Below are 17842 nucleotides of genomic sequence, written 5' to 3'. Positions count from 1 at the left end.
ATAATCACACGACAGAATAGGCGAGCTTTACTAAATTGCATTATCATTCTGAAGTACCTAGGGAGAATGATGTTGAAATAACGCTCATAAGACAGCTCTGCTTCTTGACAAGTTTATCACAACAAATTAGCATTTTACAGATCTTATATATAATTATTTTATCTTAGAGATCTGATATACTGTATAATGGATACCATATATTATTTAAAGTTATTAAAAACATAATGGATTATAAATCTTTATACAGTACACAATTAAATGATACTGGTAAATTTAGCCAAGCAAAGAGGAGTTTGAGTTTAGGTGGTTCACACTGGGTGGCATTTGGTTAAAGAGGAGCTCCACCTTAAACAAAAATATTAAAAGCCAGCAGCTACAAATACTGCAGCTGCTGACTTTTAATAAATGGACACTTACCTGTCCCAGGATCCAGCGATGTCGGCAGCCGAAGCCGATCGATCGCTCGTCTCTCGGCTGCCCCCGCCACCATTCTCGGTCAGGGAATCAGGAAGTGAAGCGTTGCGGCTTCACTGCCCGGTTCCCTACTGCGCATGCGCGAGTCGCGCTGCGCGTCTACACTGGTCCCCGTTGTGTTGTGGGAACTGTGTGTTTCCCACAACACAACGGGGGTGGGGGGGTGGCGGGCACTTGCGGCTAGCTATGCCCGGAAGTGGGTGCAGATACCTGTATTATACAGGTATCTGCACCCCCCTTCCCTCCTGAAAGGTGCCAATTGAGGCACTGGAGGGGGGGAGGAATTCGATGAACGGAAGTTCCACTTTAGGGTGGAACTCCGCTTTAATGCCAACTTTCAAACAGAGGTATACACTTCAATATAAATGAGAAACACTGACATCCATCTTATAACTGGTGTGATGACATCCTGTGTAGAAGTTATGGCAGCTTAATTTGCAGTGATTATATATTTTATAGTTAAAGGCAAAGCTTTGTTTTTAGATTTGGATAGGGAATAAGAGGTTAGAACACCCGTCAGGTTCTTATTGCTGTCTGTGTCCCCGTTTGGGACATTCACACTCTCTAATTCTGACAGAGCTTGAGATATTTTGCAGAGAAGAATGGGCACAAATTTCACTCTCTAGATGTGCAAAGCTGGTAGAGACATCCCCAAAAAGACTTGCAGCTGTAATTGCAGTGAAAGGTGGTTCTACAAAGTATTGACTCAGGGGGGCTGAATGCAAATACACGCCACACTTGTCAGATATTTATTTGTAAAAAGTTTTGAAAACCATTTATTATTTTCCTTCCACTTCACAATTATGTGCCACTTTGTGTTGGTCTATCACAATAAAATACATTTACCTTTTGGTTGTAACATGACAAATTGTGGAAAATTTCAAGGGGTATGAATACTTTTTCAAGGCACTGTAATTAGAAAATTTGCCACCAGAACAGGAATAAATGAGGAAATCTTCCCATGGGGACACTTCTTCATGTGACAGCAGTTTAAGGCCCGATTCACACTGATGCGAGTTCATAACGAATGCGATGCATCAAAAACACTTTAAATTCGCATGTCATCCCTAAAGTCATTGTTTTCAATGACGGTCGTTCACATACATGCGTCGCGATTCCTCTACGAATGCGATGCGATTAAAAAAAAGGGTCTTGTGCGAGTTTACTGCGTTGCAAATGTATTCTCCATAGACATCAATGTAAATCGTTCTTGAATCGCATTGATGGTTCACATATGTGCGAATTCCACCACACTACTCTCCACAAAAAACAGGAAGTACACAAGAAGTTAACACCTCTTTTTTTTTTTTTTTCCATTATGATTCCATTGGCTAGAATATCAATCGCAGCTATGTCCAACTCCTGAAATTCGCTGTAAAATCGCTGTAAATTTGCGGTAAATTTGCACCTCACACAGGACAAAAAAACGGAACAAATTCACAGCGCAGCGGTGTGAACCGAGCCTTAGAGGGGATTTACCTTACATTGGAAAGATATCATCTCATTTCCTGTTGAGTCTACAGGACAGGAAGTGAAATCTCCCTAATGAGACAAAGATGGCAAAAAAAAAACAAACAGCGGTTTTAACCCTGTACTACTTTTATTCAAAATAAAAAAGTTTTGGCTTTAAATATACTTGAACTGAGTTCACTTTGAGACAAGTATATACAATATATGCCATATCATTTTTTGAGATCTTTGCTTCAATATTGTCCATAAGAATGCCTGCTTTCTTTCTCATTTTCTTTTTCTGAAGTTTTCTCAGTGATCAAATACTGTGGTGGCTTCACTCGGTGGTAGACGTAGAAATCTCTTCTCTGGTATATGGACATTGCTGGAAATTTTTCAGAGAGAGAGAGAGAGATAGTACGTGTGAATAAATTGAATTGGTGTTGTATGCAGGGCCGTCTTTAATTTTGATTGGGCCCTGGGCAAACATTTTCTTGGGGCCCCCCCTCCATTCTAAAACATACAAAAAATAGCAGGTAGACTCAAAATCAGTTTACTGCAGCAGATCACGCAGCGATTGCAATTGTTTGCCAGAGGTTACAGCCTATCATTACTGCTCAATGGCTGGTTTCTAGAGGTTACAACACATAATTTCTGCTTGCCGATTGGTTGCTAGAGGTTAATGTACATTATTAGCGCTCACTAATTGGTTGCTAGGGGTTACAGCACATCATTAGCACTTACTGATTGGTTGCTAGAGATTAAAGCAGATCACTACTGTTTGCTGATTGGTTGCTAGAGGTTCATGCACATCATTACCTCTCACTGAGCAGTGGAGCAATCCCAAATAATTGAGCAAGTAAAGGGGCACATTAATACACATACTACAGGAGAGGTTCAGAGACTGCGGACATACTGCAGGAGAGAATCAGAGACTGCGGACATACTGCAGGAGATTACCAGAGACTGCGGACATACTGCAGGAGATTACCAGAGACTGCGGACATACTGCAGGAGACAATCAGAGACTGCGGACATACTGCAGGAGACAATCAGAGACTGCGGACATACTGCAGGAGACAATCAGAGACTGCGGACATACTGCAGGAGACAATCAGAGACTGCGGAAATACTGCAGGAGACAATCAGAGACTGCGGAAATACTGCAGGAGACAATCAGGGACTGCGGACATACTGCAGGAGACAATCAGAGACTGCGGACATACTGCAGGAGACAATCAGAGACTGCGGACATACTGCAGGAGACAATCAGAAACTGCGGACATACTGCAGGAGACAATCAGAAACTGCGGACATACTGCAGGAGACAATCAGAGACTGCGGACATACTGCAGGAGATTAACAGAGACTGCGGACATACTGCAGGAGACAATCAGAGACCGCAGACATACTGCAGGAGACAATCAGAGACTGCGGACATACTGCAGGAGACAATCAGAGACTGCGGACATACTGCAGGAGATTACCAATGACTGCGGACATACGGCAGGAGACAATCAGAGACTGCGGACATACGGCAGGAGACAATCAGAGACTGCGGACATACTGCAGGAGACAATCAGAGACTGCGGACATACTGCAGGAGACAATCAGAGACTGCGGACATACTGCAGGAGACAATCAGAGACTGCGGACATACTGCAGGAGACAATCAGGGACTGCGGACATACTGCAGGAGACAATCAGGGACTGCGGACATACTGCAGGAGACAATCAGGGACTGCGGACATACTGCAGGAGACAATCAGAGACTGCGGGCATACTGCAGGAGACAATCAGGGACTGCGGACATACTGCAGGAGACAATCAGAGACTGCGGACATACTGCAGGAGACAATCAGAGACTGCGGGCATACTGCAGGAGACAATCAGAGACTGCAGACATTATACAGGGGATGGTCAGAGAACTTTCAGCAATGCACAGCTTTACAGTTAAATAACACAGCTCAGGGTTTAAACAGTCAGGCATTCTATGGTTGTAAGGACATACCTGGCCAGCCAAACTCACTACATACATTCAGGTGTGTGGGCGGGGCTTTCACTCTCTGCTCTCACTAAAGCAGCTGGGAGTTCCACTGATGCTTTGTTGGGTGGGCCCTGGGCCCACATCACCCGTGAATGGCCGCCCCGATGACAGCTTTGCAGAGTGCACAGAGAACGTGGGAGGATGTATTCCGCGCTAGCCAGCTGAGAGGGGCGGGGCCGGGAGCTCCACTGACGCTCTGACCCCACCCACGTGCAGCCTGTGTACTGGGAATAGAGCGCCTGTAGTGAGAGACAGTGATCGGAGTGGGAGTGTCATTGTAGCTCCGGGCCCCGCCCCCGGACCCCTGTATTCACCAGCCAGTATAGAGGGGGTGGGGCCGGAAGCTCCACTGACACTCGCACTCCGATCACTGGCTCTCACTACAGAAGCTCTTTTCCGAGTACACAGGCTGCATGTGGGTGGGGTCAGAGCGTCAGTGGAGCTCCCGGCCCCGCCCCCTCTCAGCTGGCTAGCGAGGAATACATCCTCCCGTGTCCTCTGTGCTCTCTGCAAAGCTGTGATCAGGGCCCCAATTCACGGCTAGCGCGGGCCCCCCAACAAAGATTGGGCCCAGGGCAAGTGCCCCGTTTGCCCTGCGCTAAAGACGGCCCTGGTTGTATGAATATCCTTGTGTATATGATTGCAGAATCGCATATAGACTTTGCTGTGACAAAGGCAGTAATTATATCATAGCTTAGAAAATAAAGTTATACTGCCCCCATGTTGTCTTTGCTTATGCCGCGTACACACAAGCGGACTTTACGGCAGACTTTGCCCGGTGGACTGGATTTCGTCAGACAATTCGATTGTGTGTGGGCTCCAGCGGACTTAGTTTTCTCAAAAGTTGGACGGACTTAGATTTGAAACATGTTTTAAATCAATCCGTCGAAATCGAGTCCGGTCGAAAAGTCCGCTCGTCTGTATGTTCGATGGACAAAAAGCCACGCTAGGGAAGCTATTGGCTACTGGCTATGAACTTCCTTGTTTTAGTCCAGTCGTACGTCATCACGTACGAATTCGACGGACTTTGGTGGATTGTGTGTAGGCAAGTCCGTTCATTCAGAAAGTCCGTCGTAAAGTCTGTCGAAAAGTTCGCCGAGCAAAGTCTGCCGTAAAGTCCGCTCGTGTGTACGCGGCATTAGAGTCTGCAAACATGTTCTTGAACATAAGAAGATATCTAAATCAATCTTCCTCACATCTAACATCTAATATCCAAATTCTTCACAAGCAGCAGACCTGTGTGTACAGGCCCTCATACATCTACTGCCAGGACCAGGTCAGGAGGCAGGTAGAAGAGGCAGCCACCCTTCAGCAGGAGGAGTGTAAGCATGTGCCTACAGGTAGGTTGTGTCGAATTACTGTAGTTATTTCCCCAGGTGGGAAGGTGTTAAACAAGTCATTTTCCCAGGCTTTTCTGAGCTCGCCCTCCACCCTGTGCTGTCAAATAGGGGGATGGCTCTGCTCAGCCATCGGCCATGGCCTGTATGGGAAGGAATCGAGAGGCCAAGCCTGAAGATGTTATAACCAGCTTCATTTGAAGCACACTCTAAGAAAGTCTACCTCAGCCAGGACTCCTCCACATAATAGACTCTCAACTTGGGTAAAGGCATGCACCAGCAGCCTGGGTATAGCTAGTTAGGAAGGCACTGTTATTGCACTGTGGACTGTCTTGCCGAGTTGTCTAGAAAAGTCTGATCAACTGTTTCATGCCTGGTCTGAAGTTATTCAAAACGGTGCATGGAGATACATGGAGTATCTGGAAGAACAGAGTCTGTAAGCACATAAGGGGGTGAAGAGAAAAGAATGGAAGGCCATTATGAAGGGTTAACTCAGCAGAAGCGTTGACTGTAAGTGTGTTGTTGCTACGGGTAACCATGAGCTGGTGGGAATGGGCAGCCAGACAGTGGTATTTGGCATGGGTGTCAGGTCCTCCAGTAGTGAGGAAGGGCAGAGGTACCCTGGGTACTGAGACCCCATGGACCTATTCACATGGTACGGGAGAGTTGAAGGAGTTAATTAAGTGCACTGTGCACAAATGAGGTCTGCGCTTAGTGCATGGCAGGACCCTATTCTGTCACTGGAAGGGAGGTGGCAGAGAAAAGCTGGACTGGTGGAGCGAGACACAAGCTCAGCGATGACCCCTCTAAGTGCTACATTCTGGAAGACCAGGTGTGCAGCAATATGGGATGGAGTGTTTCACAGTAAGAATCTGCATGTTGTCGCACAGCTGCGCAAGGTGTACAGCTCACTTCTAAATTGACGTTTCGCCTTAATTTTGATCTTCACATGACCGTGGCCCCGCCTAGTCTCAGGCATTAATGAGCACGTATACAGGAAGAGGTACCCACGATGTGTAGGGAGAGCGGTCCTGCCCACTGGAGAGTGGCACAAAAAGGTAGGACCTGCAATGTATAATGCTGAACTAACTCAGACCATGGGGTGGAGGGGCACACTTTGACCTTGGGTGCTATAGAATCTTGTCCCGTTCTACTGCAGGTATAAGGTAGCATCTTGACCCTTCTCTCCAAATCCAACTAAAAACGTATTCACATCCAAACAGTAACTTGCGCCCCCCCCAACAAAATCTAAAAACGTGGATTGCCTTTTCAAAATGAGAATGGCTAAGACTGCAAGAGTAATTAATTACCATCTTGAATTATATTCGCTTTGTTCAGTAATTGGGCACATCATACATAGTAACAGCGTTCTCTCCTGTCAAAGAAAAAAAGAAAGGTTTAGGAATTTTTGAAATATTTCCCTTGAAATTAAAGGGCAAAGAACATGTAGAGGCAGCTGTCATCTGTCACAGCCAAGGCAGTCATCCAATGGTAGACATTGCTAATGTCCATCTTCTGGAGTTAGTGTTATATCTGAGGCAGAACACACAACCCTCTGTACATGCAGACAAATGCTCATACTGGTATGACAGCTGTCCTGATAGGTTCCCTTGAAAGAAAGTGAAAAGGTTCAGGGCCTCAGTCAATAGGCTTTTGACCGCTTTAGGTGGGTTTTGCATTCCCATACAAATCTGTTGGAATGCAAAACCAATTTGAAGCAGGTCATCTGCAGCTTAAAAGTATTTCAAGGTATTCTAAATAGCCTCAGGAACTTCTCAAATTGATGACATTGACTCAAGCCCAAAGCCCATGGACATAGGTCCTTAAACATAAGATGTTTCTCTGGCATCAGGGGATTCTTTAACAAAAGCCTGATTGGTCAATATTGATTGCTGAACAAAGCCCTGCAAAGTCTTAAAAATACAGTATGTATTGATCCTGCCACCTAAAGCAGCTTCCTGTGGCGATGTGGCAACAATACTGCACTGCTCCTAAAGTCAGAGCAGAGTTGCCACTCACATGTCATGTCAGCTGTGGCTGCTTGCACTAAATTGGGACGTAAAAACTTTGCAGGAGACTTAGCTATCAGCATTGTCATTGCTAATTCACAATCCTGTAGCTTGATATACAGCACCCATCCACACATAGTCCTGCCCACTGCTTGCTGGAGTGCTTTCTGTATTGATTTCTTTTGCTGAAACCCTTAGGCTGGGTTCACATCTAATACCGATGTGGCTCCCAGCAGGGGTCCTGTGTGTCCCCGTTCACCGCTTCAGGTGCGATTTCAGACCAAATTTTTGACTGAATTCAGACTTGAAATGGACCAAAAGACGCACAGGGCTCCCGTGCAAATTCAGACCGGAGCCGCAGCGGAGATATGTGAACCGGCTCCATAGAGAGTCGGTCAAAATCTCCTGCTATTGCGAATTGGATGTGTGGAACCCGCATCCAATTCGCAATGGTGTGAACCTAGCCTCACATTGTGAGCTACAGTGTCTGGGAAGGACGGCATGCAAGACACAAAAGACTGAGGATTTTGCTCAGTTTGGGAAAAGAAAGGAAGTGTTTTGTTTAATTTATTCTTGTGCATCCCATAGTAACTAGATCTAGTACTTGTTTAGACTGTCATACAGAAACATTTTACGTACTTGAGGGTTTTGAACAAAAGAAATATGTCCTAACCAAACTTTAATGTTTTTAGAATGCATCTATTACATCCATCTCCTCTGCTTCTGCTGACACTCCCCCACCATTATTACTGGCTGTCAAAATGACAGCTGGTAAATGCTTTGCAGTACACAGCAAATGCAGCTGCTCCTGTATAAAATGACATTTGCAGATTGTCTGCAAGTGTCTTTGAGTAAGTACAATGAATCAATATTTTTTCATTGTATTTACTATTTCATTCATATGTGGATCAAATGTTTTACCTTTCATTTGCATATGACAATGAAAGAAAAAAACCTTCAACATTTTTTTTTAATTAATTGCATACTATGTATTATTTATTATCCTAAGTTATCACCATGTAAACTGACCCATAGTGGAGATGTAAAACTTGCTCTAGCCCATACTGGGTATACAGATATGAGAGCAGAAGTGGTTAATGTGGACATAAAGGAAAAAAATATATAAACCCAATTTATTTTACTATACAAGTATTTATTTACTATATACAGTATGTATAGCTAGTTTTGGATAGGTCAGGGGAGGATTAGAATCCCTGTCAAGTTCCTTTTGCTGTCCGTGTCCCCACTGGGGAGATTCAGGCTCTCTGTTTGTCCTGGTGACCCATACCACGAAGACAGAAAATAATGGTAAATCCAAAATTTGGAAAAAATTCTGTGACAAAATAAAGTAAAAATTTGGGACACTGATCAGACAACATTAGCTAACAAGCAACTCTAACTAAACAGTCTAAATCAGTCCTTCAAGATCCTGTGCAGTGAAAGGATCATATCATTTATACATTTATTTTTACTGATCATGTAACTGGCTGCAATTATGAGCCTAAAGCTTAATTTTTGTTAAATATTTAACTTAGGATACCTCGTTACAGTGGAACGTTAGTCAGAAAATTAGGTCCTGCTCGATCACCTCAGGCTGGCCCCTTTTGCAGATATAGCTATGTAAAACATTAAAAAATAAGTGCCTATACTGTTTAAAGTCCAGTAATACACTGCCTCACCCTGCTCTGCACATGTTTAGTTGTGCTTCATTTTTAGGTACTGTGCCAAAAAATGTAGAGTCCAATCTGCTGACAGCCTAAAGATATACTGCTGCTCAGGGGCTCTGGGCTTTAGCAAAATGGCAGCCTCCAGCAAGACGAAACAGAAGCAATGCTGGAGACAATTTACAGAACACAAAAATTGTGGTAGCATAAATAATAATGTGGAATGTATGTTCCTTGCTGAAGAATGTCCCTTTAATCAAGTTGTTTTGGCTAAACTTCCTCTTTATTTTGTAATAATAGCTTGTATACTAAAAATAACATTTCTGTTAGAGATATTTTTTTCTAAATGGGAAACCAATTTGAATTTTATGGTTATAACAAGGTATATAATGGCAAGATAGGGCAAAGCAACGGTCCTAACAATTTCTAAAATACTGCTTTCTTTACACTATATCAGCCAGGCACATGACAATGACACATGGAAGCCAGAGAGTATGGAATATCCTGATTTCCTTTTAGTCTGCTGAGAATTAATTTTGTGCACATGGCTGTGATAATGCTTTGAAATCATTGGTTTCATATACATCTCTGTGGAAAAAACACACAATGAGAAGGAAAAAAGGGAATACATGGAACACATCTGTTATGGACCTTATGATAAGTGTAAATGTTTTAGTAACTTTAGCATACCTATATCATAGTAGTCAATGGCCTTAATCATTTTAGGTTTTTGATTTTGTACCGTAAATTCTTCATCAGCTGAAAAGGAAAAGCTCTCGTATGTTCTACACAACTGTGGAAAACAATGGGAAACACTAGCTGTAACTTAAAATAATGAACCAATTTTCAAAAAGGGAGACTAACATGAAGAGGGAAGATAAGAGGAGTAAAACTCTGCAGAGAATGATAGGTGATCTGAGCAAAGAGATAAAGAGTGACAATTGTATGAAGGCAAACAATGGCATTAGAAGTAAAGGCAAGATCTGAAAAAGTAAGGAGAAAACAGAAGTGAAGGAAAGACTGGATGAAAGGGTGTAACTAAAGGAATAAAGGAGAAGAGTACAACAGACCAATAAATCTGGATTGATTCCTAAAGAGAACAGAAGATATCACATGAAAGCCATATTAAAGAAGAAAAATGTTGACAAACCAGAAAGTAAAAAATGAGGAGGCAAGAGGAAACTCATTTGGGAGTTTTAGTGCCTATTCACACCAGAAACTGCACATACCTGTGCCTTTTTGACTGCAAGTTTACGTGCATTTGAAGCGCGCTTGAATGCGTTTCGCGCTGTGTTTAGCGGTTTGCAGTGCATTTTTCTATACGTTTTTGGGTTTGGCTTTCTTGGCTTAAAGTGGAGTTCCACTCCTAAAATTATTTTAGCATTTTTCAGCTGCATTAAAATCAATTAATAAAATTTGGGAAAAAAAAATTTTTTTTACTCACCTCTTAGTGCCTGTTGCTAGGGGGTCCCTCATAATCTGCCTCCTAACTCACCTCTGCTCCTTACGTCACTTCCCTTGGCGCCAGAAGGAAGATCACCTCTCCCCCTCCCTCTAGGCAATCATCTGGGACACGTCACAGGTCCCAGATGATTGCGTGGCCAGTCACGACGCGGCACGGCTCGCCAATGTGCAGTGGGTGCCCGGCAGTGAAGCCAGAGCCGGGCGCCCAGAGTTACAATTCCGGCACCGCCGAGCCGAGGGGGAGGCGAGCGGGGCTTCGATCCCCCGCATCGCTGGATCCTGGGACAGGTAAGTGTCCGATTATTAAAAGTCAGCAGTTGCAGTATTTGTAGCTGCTGACTTTTAATTTTTTTTTAAGCAGAACTCCGCTTTAAAGGAGCGCGTTCCCTGCATTTGCTGTGCGGAGAAATGCAGCATGCTCTTATTTTTTAGCTGTGCTGAACTGCACTGCACAGGTGTGAACTGTGCCCATAGGATCACCTTGATTTTAGGCTGTCTATGCAGGTGGAGTGCAGTTCAAAATGCATCCAACTGCGTTCGGTGTGAAAGGACCCTTACTGTTATTTTTGGTTTATTTAAAGTTTAAAGCGTAAAAAATCAAGGTGATCCTATGGGCACAGTTCACATCAATGCAGTGCAGTTCAGCACAGCTAAAAAATAAGAGCATGCTGCATTTTTCCACACCGCAAATGCAGGGAGCGCGCTCCATTAAGCCAAGAAAGCCAAACCCAAAAACGTATAGAAAAATGCACTGCAAACTGCTAAACACAGCGCAAAACGCATTCAAGCTCGCTTCAAATGCACGTAAACTTGCAGTCAAAAAGGCACAGGTATGTGAAGTTTCTGGTGTGAATGGGCGCTAAAACTCCAAAATGAGTTTCCTCTTGCCTCCTCATTTTTTACTTTCTGGTTTGTCAACATTTTTCTTCTTTAACGTGGCTTTCATATGATATCTTCTGTTCTCTGAATCAATCCAGACTTATTGGTCTGTTGTACTCTTCTCCTTTATTCCTCTAGTTACACCCTTTCAAACCAAAAATGTAATATATAGCAGGTCCCTGCATTGATTTTCTTTTTTTTTTCTTCTGCTTTCACCTGGTGATCTGGCCAGCAACACACTTTTTGTATTAGGGTGCCCCCACTCTGGATGAAGGAGCAACTGAGATACCTTTGGATGGCAGCATTGTTAATCTTGGGGAAAGGTAGTGTTAGATGGACTAGCAGATTTAGACCACAGTCACCCAAGGCGATTGAATCTGTGCCCTGTGTGATGGCTCTGATTACCTAAACGGGGATGCGCAGGTGTCAACCCTGGGTGCATTCAGGGCCGTGCATCCGCACAGACCTCAGACTGGGAATAGTGGCTGTGTCCGTTCAGCCGCTGCCTTCCAATTGTCAGCAATGTGACAGTGATGGGACTGCCTGCACAGGGATGCATGGGACACTTGTATATCCCTGTGTGGGTGAACACACAGGGCTAACGAGAGACTGTTAGTTCCCTAAGGAGTGAACCCAGCAGAGGGTATGTGCAGTTTCTGGTGCGAATGGGCACTAAAACTCCCAAATGAGTTTCATCTTGGAACCAATTTTGTGCAGGAGGAAGGAAGAAGTGGAATCTGTAAATAGGGTGGAAGTTATCTCTGGTTTTGTTTGTTGGACATTTTTCAACTTGGGCATCCCATAATCCCTAACTCCATCCAAGTTATCATGCTCTAATAAAAACAACAAAAACAAGCCAAAGGACTCATTTCTGTGTCTGGATACAAGAAGGAAATGCTGTGTGACTGGCTGTGCAGCAGTGGGGACTCCTGTCCTCTGAAACTACGGAGCGTAGTGCTATATAAATGTTTGCTTTTGGTATACGCCCTGTGCTTTAAGTTTAGTAAAATATTATTTATTTATTTTTATGTCAGCATCAGGGACAGTACTTGCATTGAATGAGAAGTGTCCCTGGTGCTGATGGCAGCCATGTGCACTGAAATCTTCAGTCCTCTGCCCCCATATACCCTGCAATTGTGATCTTCCAGTGCTGGGAGGGTTAATACAAGCATCTGGACCTGTCACAGGCACTTGTTCAAAAGTGGCAACTTTGCACTGTCTTTCCCCCCCTCCTCCATTAAGAGAGGGCATACTATTGTTTCCATGAAATAAAACGTTTGAGGAACGGAGGACAGAAATAATAAAAGGTCCACCTTCTTCATTCATAGAGTGCTTTTAATTGCAGGAAGCTATAGTACAGCTTCTGTGAACAGAAGACAAAGGGTTGGAAAGGCCTATGAAAGATCCAGTTGCCTATATTAACCCGCGCCAAGGGCAGATGTGCAACAGATGACTAATCTGAAAACAACTTTCATTGATTTGACTTTATAATCTACTGGATTTCACATCTGATTGGTATCTATAACCGAGACAGCAAGGATATCTTGTCACAAATTTGCGGCAGTGTTGAATTGTAAGTCTGTTAACTTGCTGCACATTTTCACTGGAGAGTTGTACACTTGCAGAGCACTTGAAGCACAAGTTCTAATTGACAATTTTCCAATTTGTAGCAAATTTGTGTGGCAAGTCTCTAGCAAGAGCAAAGTTGCAATGGTGAGTCTACAGCAAGAGCTCTGCAAGTCTACAGCATGAAAATTCAGCCACAGTGACCCCTCTGATGACTATAGCACAACATAACTGAATGAGAACTTGCAGCAGACTTGCAGAATGTTTGCAAAGAAAGTTGATCTGGAGTCATACAATGCGGACTTGCTGCAATTATGCAACACACTTGTGAATCCTGACAAGTCTAGCAATAGCTTAACAAGTCATTTTCAAACTTGCAGCTCAATTGTTTGCTATCTGGGAAGCTACTGCTCTTCACACTATGCTAAAAAAATCCATTAGTGCTTTTGCCTTTTTATCCTTTTTGGCCTCATGCACACAGGGCATCTGAACAAGTGTATCTGAATGCCAGAATTGCTGGTAGGAAAATACAGCATACAAAAATGTGCTAAAAAGCCATATATTGCATATGCTATATGCACGCTTATACACGTAAAGCATTTGAGTGTGAATGCATTCTACTGGCCAGATAATTATTTTACTCTGGCCAGTAGAATTCATTAAAAGGGGTTGTAAACCCTTGTGTGTTTTTTTTTTTTTTAAGCAACAAACATGTCATTCTTACCTCCACTATGCAGTTCATTTTGCATAGTGTGTCCCCGATTATCATCTTCTGGGGTCCCCCAACCACGCTCGTGGCTCCTCCCCGCATCGGTAAACCCCCTACGAGAAGTGCTCTCTCTGGGGGTTACCTTGTGGGGGCCCTCCCGAATCCAGCATCATTGGATTTGATTGACAGCAGCGGGAGCCAATGGCTGCGCTGCTATCAATCTATCCAATCAAGAGCCGATTTACAAATTGAAATAAAAAATGCTCAACAATTGTATAAGCAGCATTTTTTAAGCTCAGTGTGTATGAGCCCTTTTGTTTAACCTTGTTCATAGTTTCTTATCATCATACCTCTGAAATATAAATATTAACAATGTCCCCTTCTTTTTCAGTTCTCTTCACCAAGCCCTTTGTCATCTGAAGAAAAATTGAATAAACAAACAAAAGTTAGAAGCACACTAATGTGTGCTATACAGTGGTAGCATCTGCTCCTCAATCTAAAACTCAGACAAAACATGTAAAATATTATTATTTGATGAATACAGTAAAAACTTTGTGACTTATTACAAAATGTCTGGATTAAAATTGTGTATTGCTTTATCAAAAGTGTTATCCAAGTACATATTGGTGTTCATTTTTTTTTCTAAATTTAGGTAACCCTTAAAGCAGAACTCCATGAACTGCAACTGGCTTTTAAGGGTTTGAGTCCAAGGAGGTGTATGCTACCTTGTGGATCTGCATTTAATTTTTTTATTTACTATTTATTTTTTTATAGAGCGTCAAAAGTACCGTTATCGCTGGACTCCCAGCACTTTGACAGCTAAGATATGCTTTTCTACACAGCAGCTGCTCGGCCCGTCTCTCCCTTCTGGTGTCCATTCACAGAATACTTTGTAACACAAAGCCTTCCATAATTGGAGAGGAAGAGAATAGGGGCGGCAGAATGTCTGCAAAGGAATCTGCAGCTGCTGTATCGGAGACCTAAAAAGAGAAAAGAAGCAGCTGGGGCAGGAGAGGTACAGCATGGATCCTCTGTTTGTGTTTCCCGGCTCTCGGTGATGCTATGGGCATGCACGCGTTCGGAGCATGCGTGCTCCTTCATCAGGCATAGCCTGTATCGGAGACCTAAAGGTCCACAGCTGGAGCACTGGAAGTACAGCTGACACAACTCATAAAACAGCTGATTTTTTTAAAGAATTCTGCAATTCCTGGAGTTCTTTTTTTAATAGCCTTAGTAGGCTCTCAAATGAATACATTCCCAAATTTTTACTCAATGTGCAACGCTACAACAGGATACTACACTAATATTTCAATAGTGCAAAACAGTTGTGATCTAGAGCAGGGGTCCTCAAACTGTGGCCCTTTGCATACTTTTATCTGGCCCTTGAGGCACTATTCCACCCACTGACTTCAACAATGGAACATCATTCCTTCCACTGACAGCAACAGTGGGGCACCATTCCTCCAATACCAATGATGAGGCACTGTTCCTCCCAATGACAACAACGATGGGGCACAATTCCACCCACTGACACTAATTATGGTTCACTATTCCTTCCACTGACACCAACGATGGGGTACTATTCCTCCCCTAATTCCAAAGATTGGGCATTGTTTACTCCTATTGAAACCAGGTCATTTTCTTCTCTAGGTCATTGGAAGAAATTTTGAATAATGGACTTTGTAGGCATAACACAAAAAAGTTTTTTTTAAAAAGTTACAGTATTTATTACAAAAAATAAAACTAGAGAACACATACATAGACTTGCATAAATTCACAGATAATATCTATGAGCATGTTAATTACACCATCTACATAATAAATAAGTATTGAAAAGATTTGGATAACCGAACAGTTCCCTTTTTCCAATAGTAACAAATTACGAAGAGACAGTGTATCGCATATAACTCAGCTCAGCTTGCTCTACATGTTACGCGTTCAGTAATGTGAACACAGCTGCTTTTACCTGGTGCGGCGCTGTCATCTGAGCGGGAAGCTCCAGAAGACACTATTCTAAAGATACCTATCAGGGACCATTTAGTAATCTCTGGACTGTTGGCTTTCCTATGGTGGGAAGTCCAAAACTGACTTAGCCTATACCTGGTTGTTCCGGACGCTAGTGTTCGTATCAGCTATCACTAACTAGTGTATCTGGTACAATTTGTCTTCATTAGACCATTTCAATAAGCAACTTGAAGATCTGTTTTATCTGGATGTCCACTAAGGTTGAGGACATTATTCCCTGCTCAGTTTATTCTATATATATTTTTTCTTCTTTTTGGAAAATAATATGCCAAAAGCTCCTGAGGAAGCGTTACTAAACGCGTAACATGTAGAGCAAGCTGGTTCGGTTATCCAAATTATTTTTTCAATACTTATTTATTATGTAGATGGTGTAATTAACATGCTCATAGGTATTATCTGTGAATTTATGCAAGTCTATGTATGTGTTCTCTAGTTTTATTTTTTGTAATAAATACTGTAACTTTTTTTAAAAACATTTTTGTGTTATGCCTACAAAGTCCATTATTCAAAATTTCTTCCAATTACCTCAATTATAGGGACGTGGAATTAATTATTAGTGTGTCGTATACACAGTACCACTCTGTGGTGATACACATTTTTAAAGAACATTTTCTTCTCTAACTTCTGAAAGTCCGGCCCCCTAAAGTCTGAAAGACAGTTAACTGGCCCTTTGTTTAAAAAGTTTGGAGACCCCTAATCTAGAGCAAAGGAGTCCATAGAAATAAAAGATTATAAATCCCATGTATATCCCAATATACAGTTGCCAGTAGTACTATCAGCTCATCATAGATAGCAGATATTAGAGCATCATATATCATCCATTAGGTATTACCCAATGTAAACAGTAAATCGCCACACTTGAGCCTTCATCCAAACATTGCACTCACCAGATAGAGAAATGACATGAGCATCAGTCAGTAGCCTCTTCAGTGAATGGCATGGATTGCATAGGGAAGGATACCTTGAATCGCCACACTACGTGAAAAAGCTCACCAAACCAGGAGCCAAGAAAGTCTTTTATAGTGTAGTATTTATTGACTTAAAATTCATAAAATCAGCAAAACATGGTAAAACATAAAGTGCACTTACATAAGCAGCCACTGTTCTAAACGCACATGGAAACAGCGGTGTGGCGTCAGCAAATAGGCCCTCTGATACATTTTATGCCACGCACATACTCAAGGGAATGCCTGGATCTGATGCCAAATAATAAGCCCCTAAATAGCCAGTGGGTGGAAATCAGGAGACAATTGTCTCTGAGATCGTGCATGCCACGGAACGCGTTGGTAGGGGCCTGTTTGCTGACGTCACGCCGCCATTTCCATGCGCAACGGCGGCTACCTATGTAAGTGCACTTAATTCATGTTTTACTGATTTTTTTAATTTTAAGTCAATAAATACTACACCAGAAAAGTCTTTCTAGGCTCGTGATTTGGTGAGCTTTTTTACCTAGTGTGGAGATCCAATGTATCATTCCCTATGCAATCCATGGCATTCACTGAAGAGGATTGAGTCCAGGCTACTGATTGATGCTCATGTCATTTCTCTATCTGGTGAGTGCAATGTTTGGGTGAAGGCTCACATGTGGCAATTTACTGTTTACACCAGGTGATACCTAATGGTAATACCTAATGGATGATATATGATGCTCTAATATCTACTATCGCTGGTGAGCTGATAATACTACTGGCAACTGTATATTGGGAGAATCTTTTCTTTGCTCTAGAGTGCATCTAGAGTGCAATCCTGTTGTAGCGCTGCACATTGATTGAGCATATTGGTTATGTAGCACCCTGGTGTTTAGGCAGGGTTGCTCACAAATTTAGTTTGCCAGATAGTAAATGTTCTGGTTGTTAGAAGATCCACTGATCCTCTCTATAGTTGCTGCACCTTTTCTCTTCTGTCACTTGGTGGCACTGTTGCTGGTGACATTAGATTGACACTGGCATAGCAAGGTCAGATTATGAATGGATGGGGTGTCTCAGCCTATTGGCAGGGGTTTCTTTAGTCCCTTGGCCTGCTGGGAGAGCCTATTTATTTGGGTGGAGTCAGGTGATCAAGGTTCTGTGCCACCTGGACGGCTGTCTGAGTGGACGTGTGTTATGTCGTCCCCAGTTGCTGGTCCAGAAGCCTGTGGCCTATCCCGGGGACAACTGGCTGCTAGGCTGCCTGAGGCCTATCCAGGAGCAGGAGAAGCAGCGTAGGATTGGGACTGCAGG

General features: G+C 43.0%; 1 protein-coding gene across 4 annotated transcripts in view; it reads right to left on the bottom strand.

Annotated features, from left to right (window-relative positions):
- Positions 1 to 2055: 2055 nt before the first annotated feature.
- Positions 2056 to 17842, bottom strand: part of LOC141105859 (alpha-2-macroglobulin-like protein 1) — a 236430-nt gene continuing 220643 nt past the window's right edge. For 3 of the 4 annotated variants that reach the window (XM_073596004.1, XM_073596005.1, XM_073596003.1), the window contains 4 exons: positions 13949 to 14014; positions 9671 to 9773; positions 6618 to 6682; positions 2056 to 2308 (listed from right to left, as the gene is read on the bottom strand). In XM_073596004.1, coding sequence (XP_073452105.1) covers positions 6642 to 6682; positions 9671 to 9773; positions 13949 to 14014 — 210 coding nt within the window. In that variant the 3' untranslated portion in view covers positions 2056 to 2308; positions 6618 to 6641. Of the gene's footprint in view, positions 2309 to 6617; positions 6683 to 9670; positions 9774 to 13948; positions 14015 to 17842 lie in introns of those variants that run through there. The other variant, XR_012235667.1, reaches the window with a different exon arrangement.

The sequence above is a fragment of the Aquarana catesbeiana genome, linkage group LG08, assembly GCF_042186555.1.
Source record: "Aquarana catesbeiana isolate 2022-GZ linkage group LG08, ASM4218655v1, whole genome shotgun sequence".
In the NCBI taxonomy this organism is placed as follows: Eukaryota; Metazoa; Chordata; class Amphibia; order Anura; family Ranidae; genus Aquarana; species Aquarana catesbeiana.
This window is presented reverse-complemented; position numbering and strand designations above follow the sequence as displayed.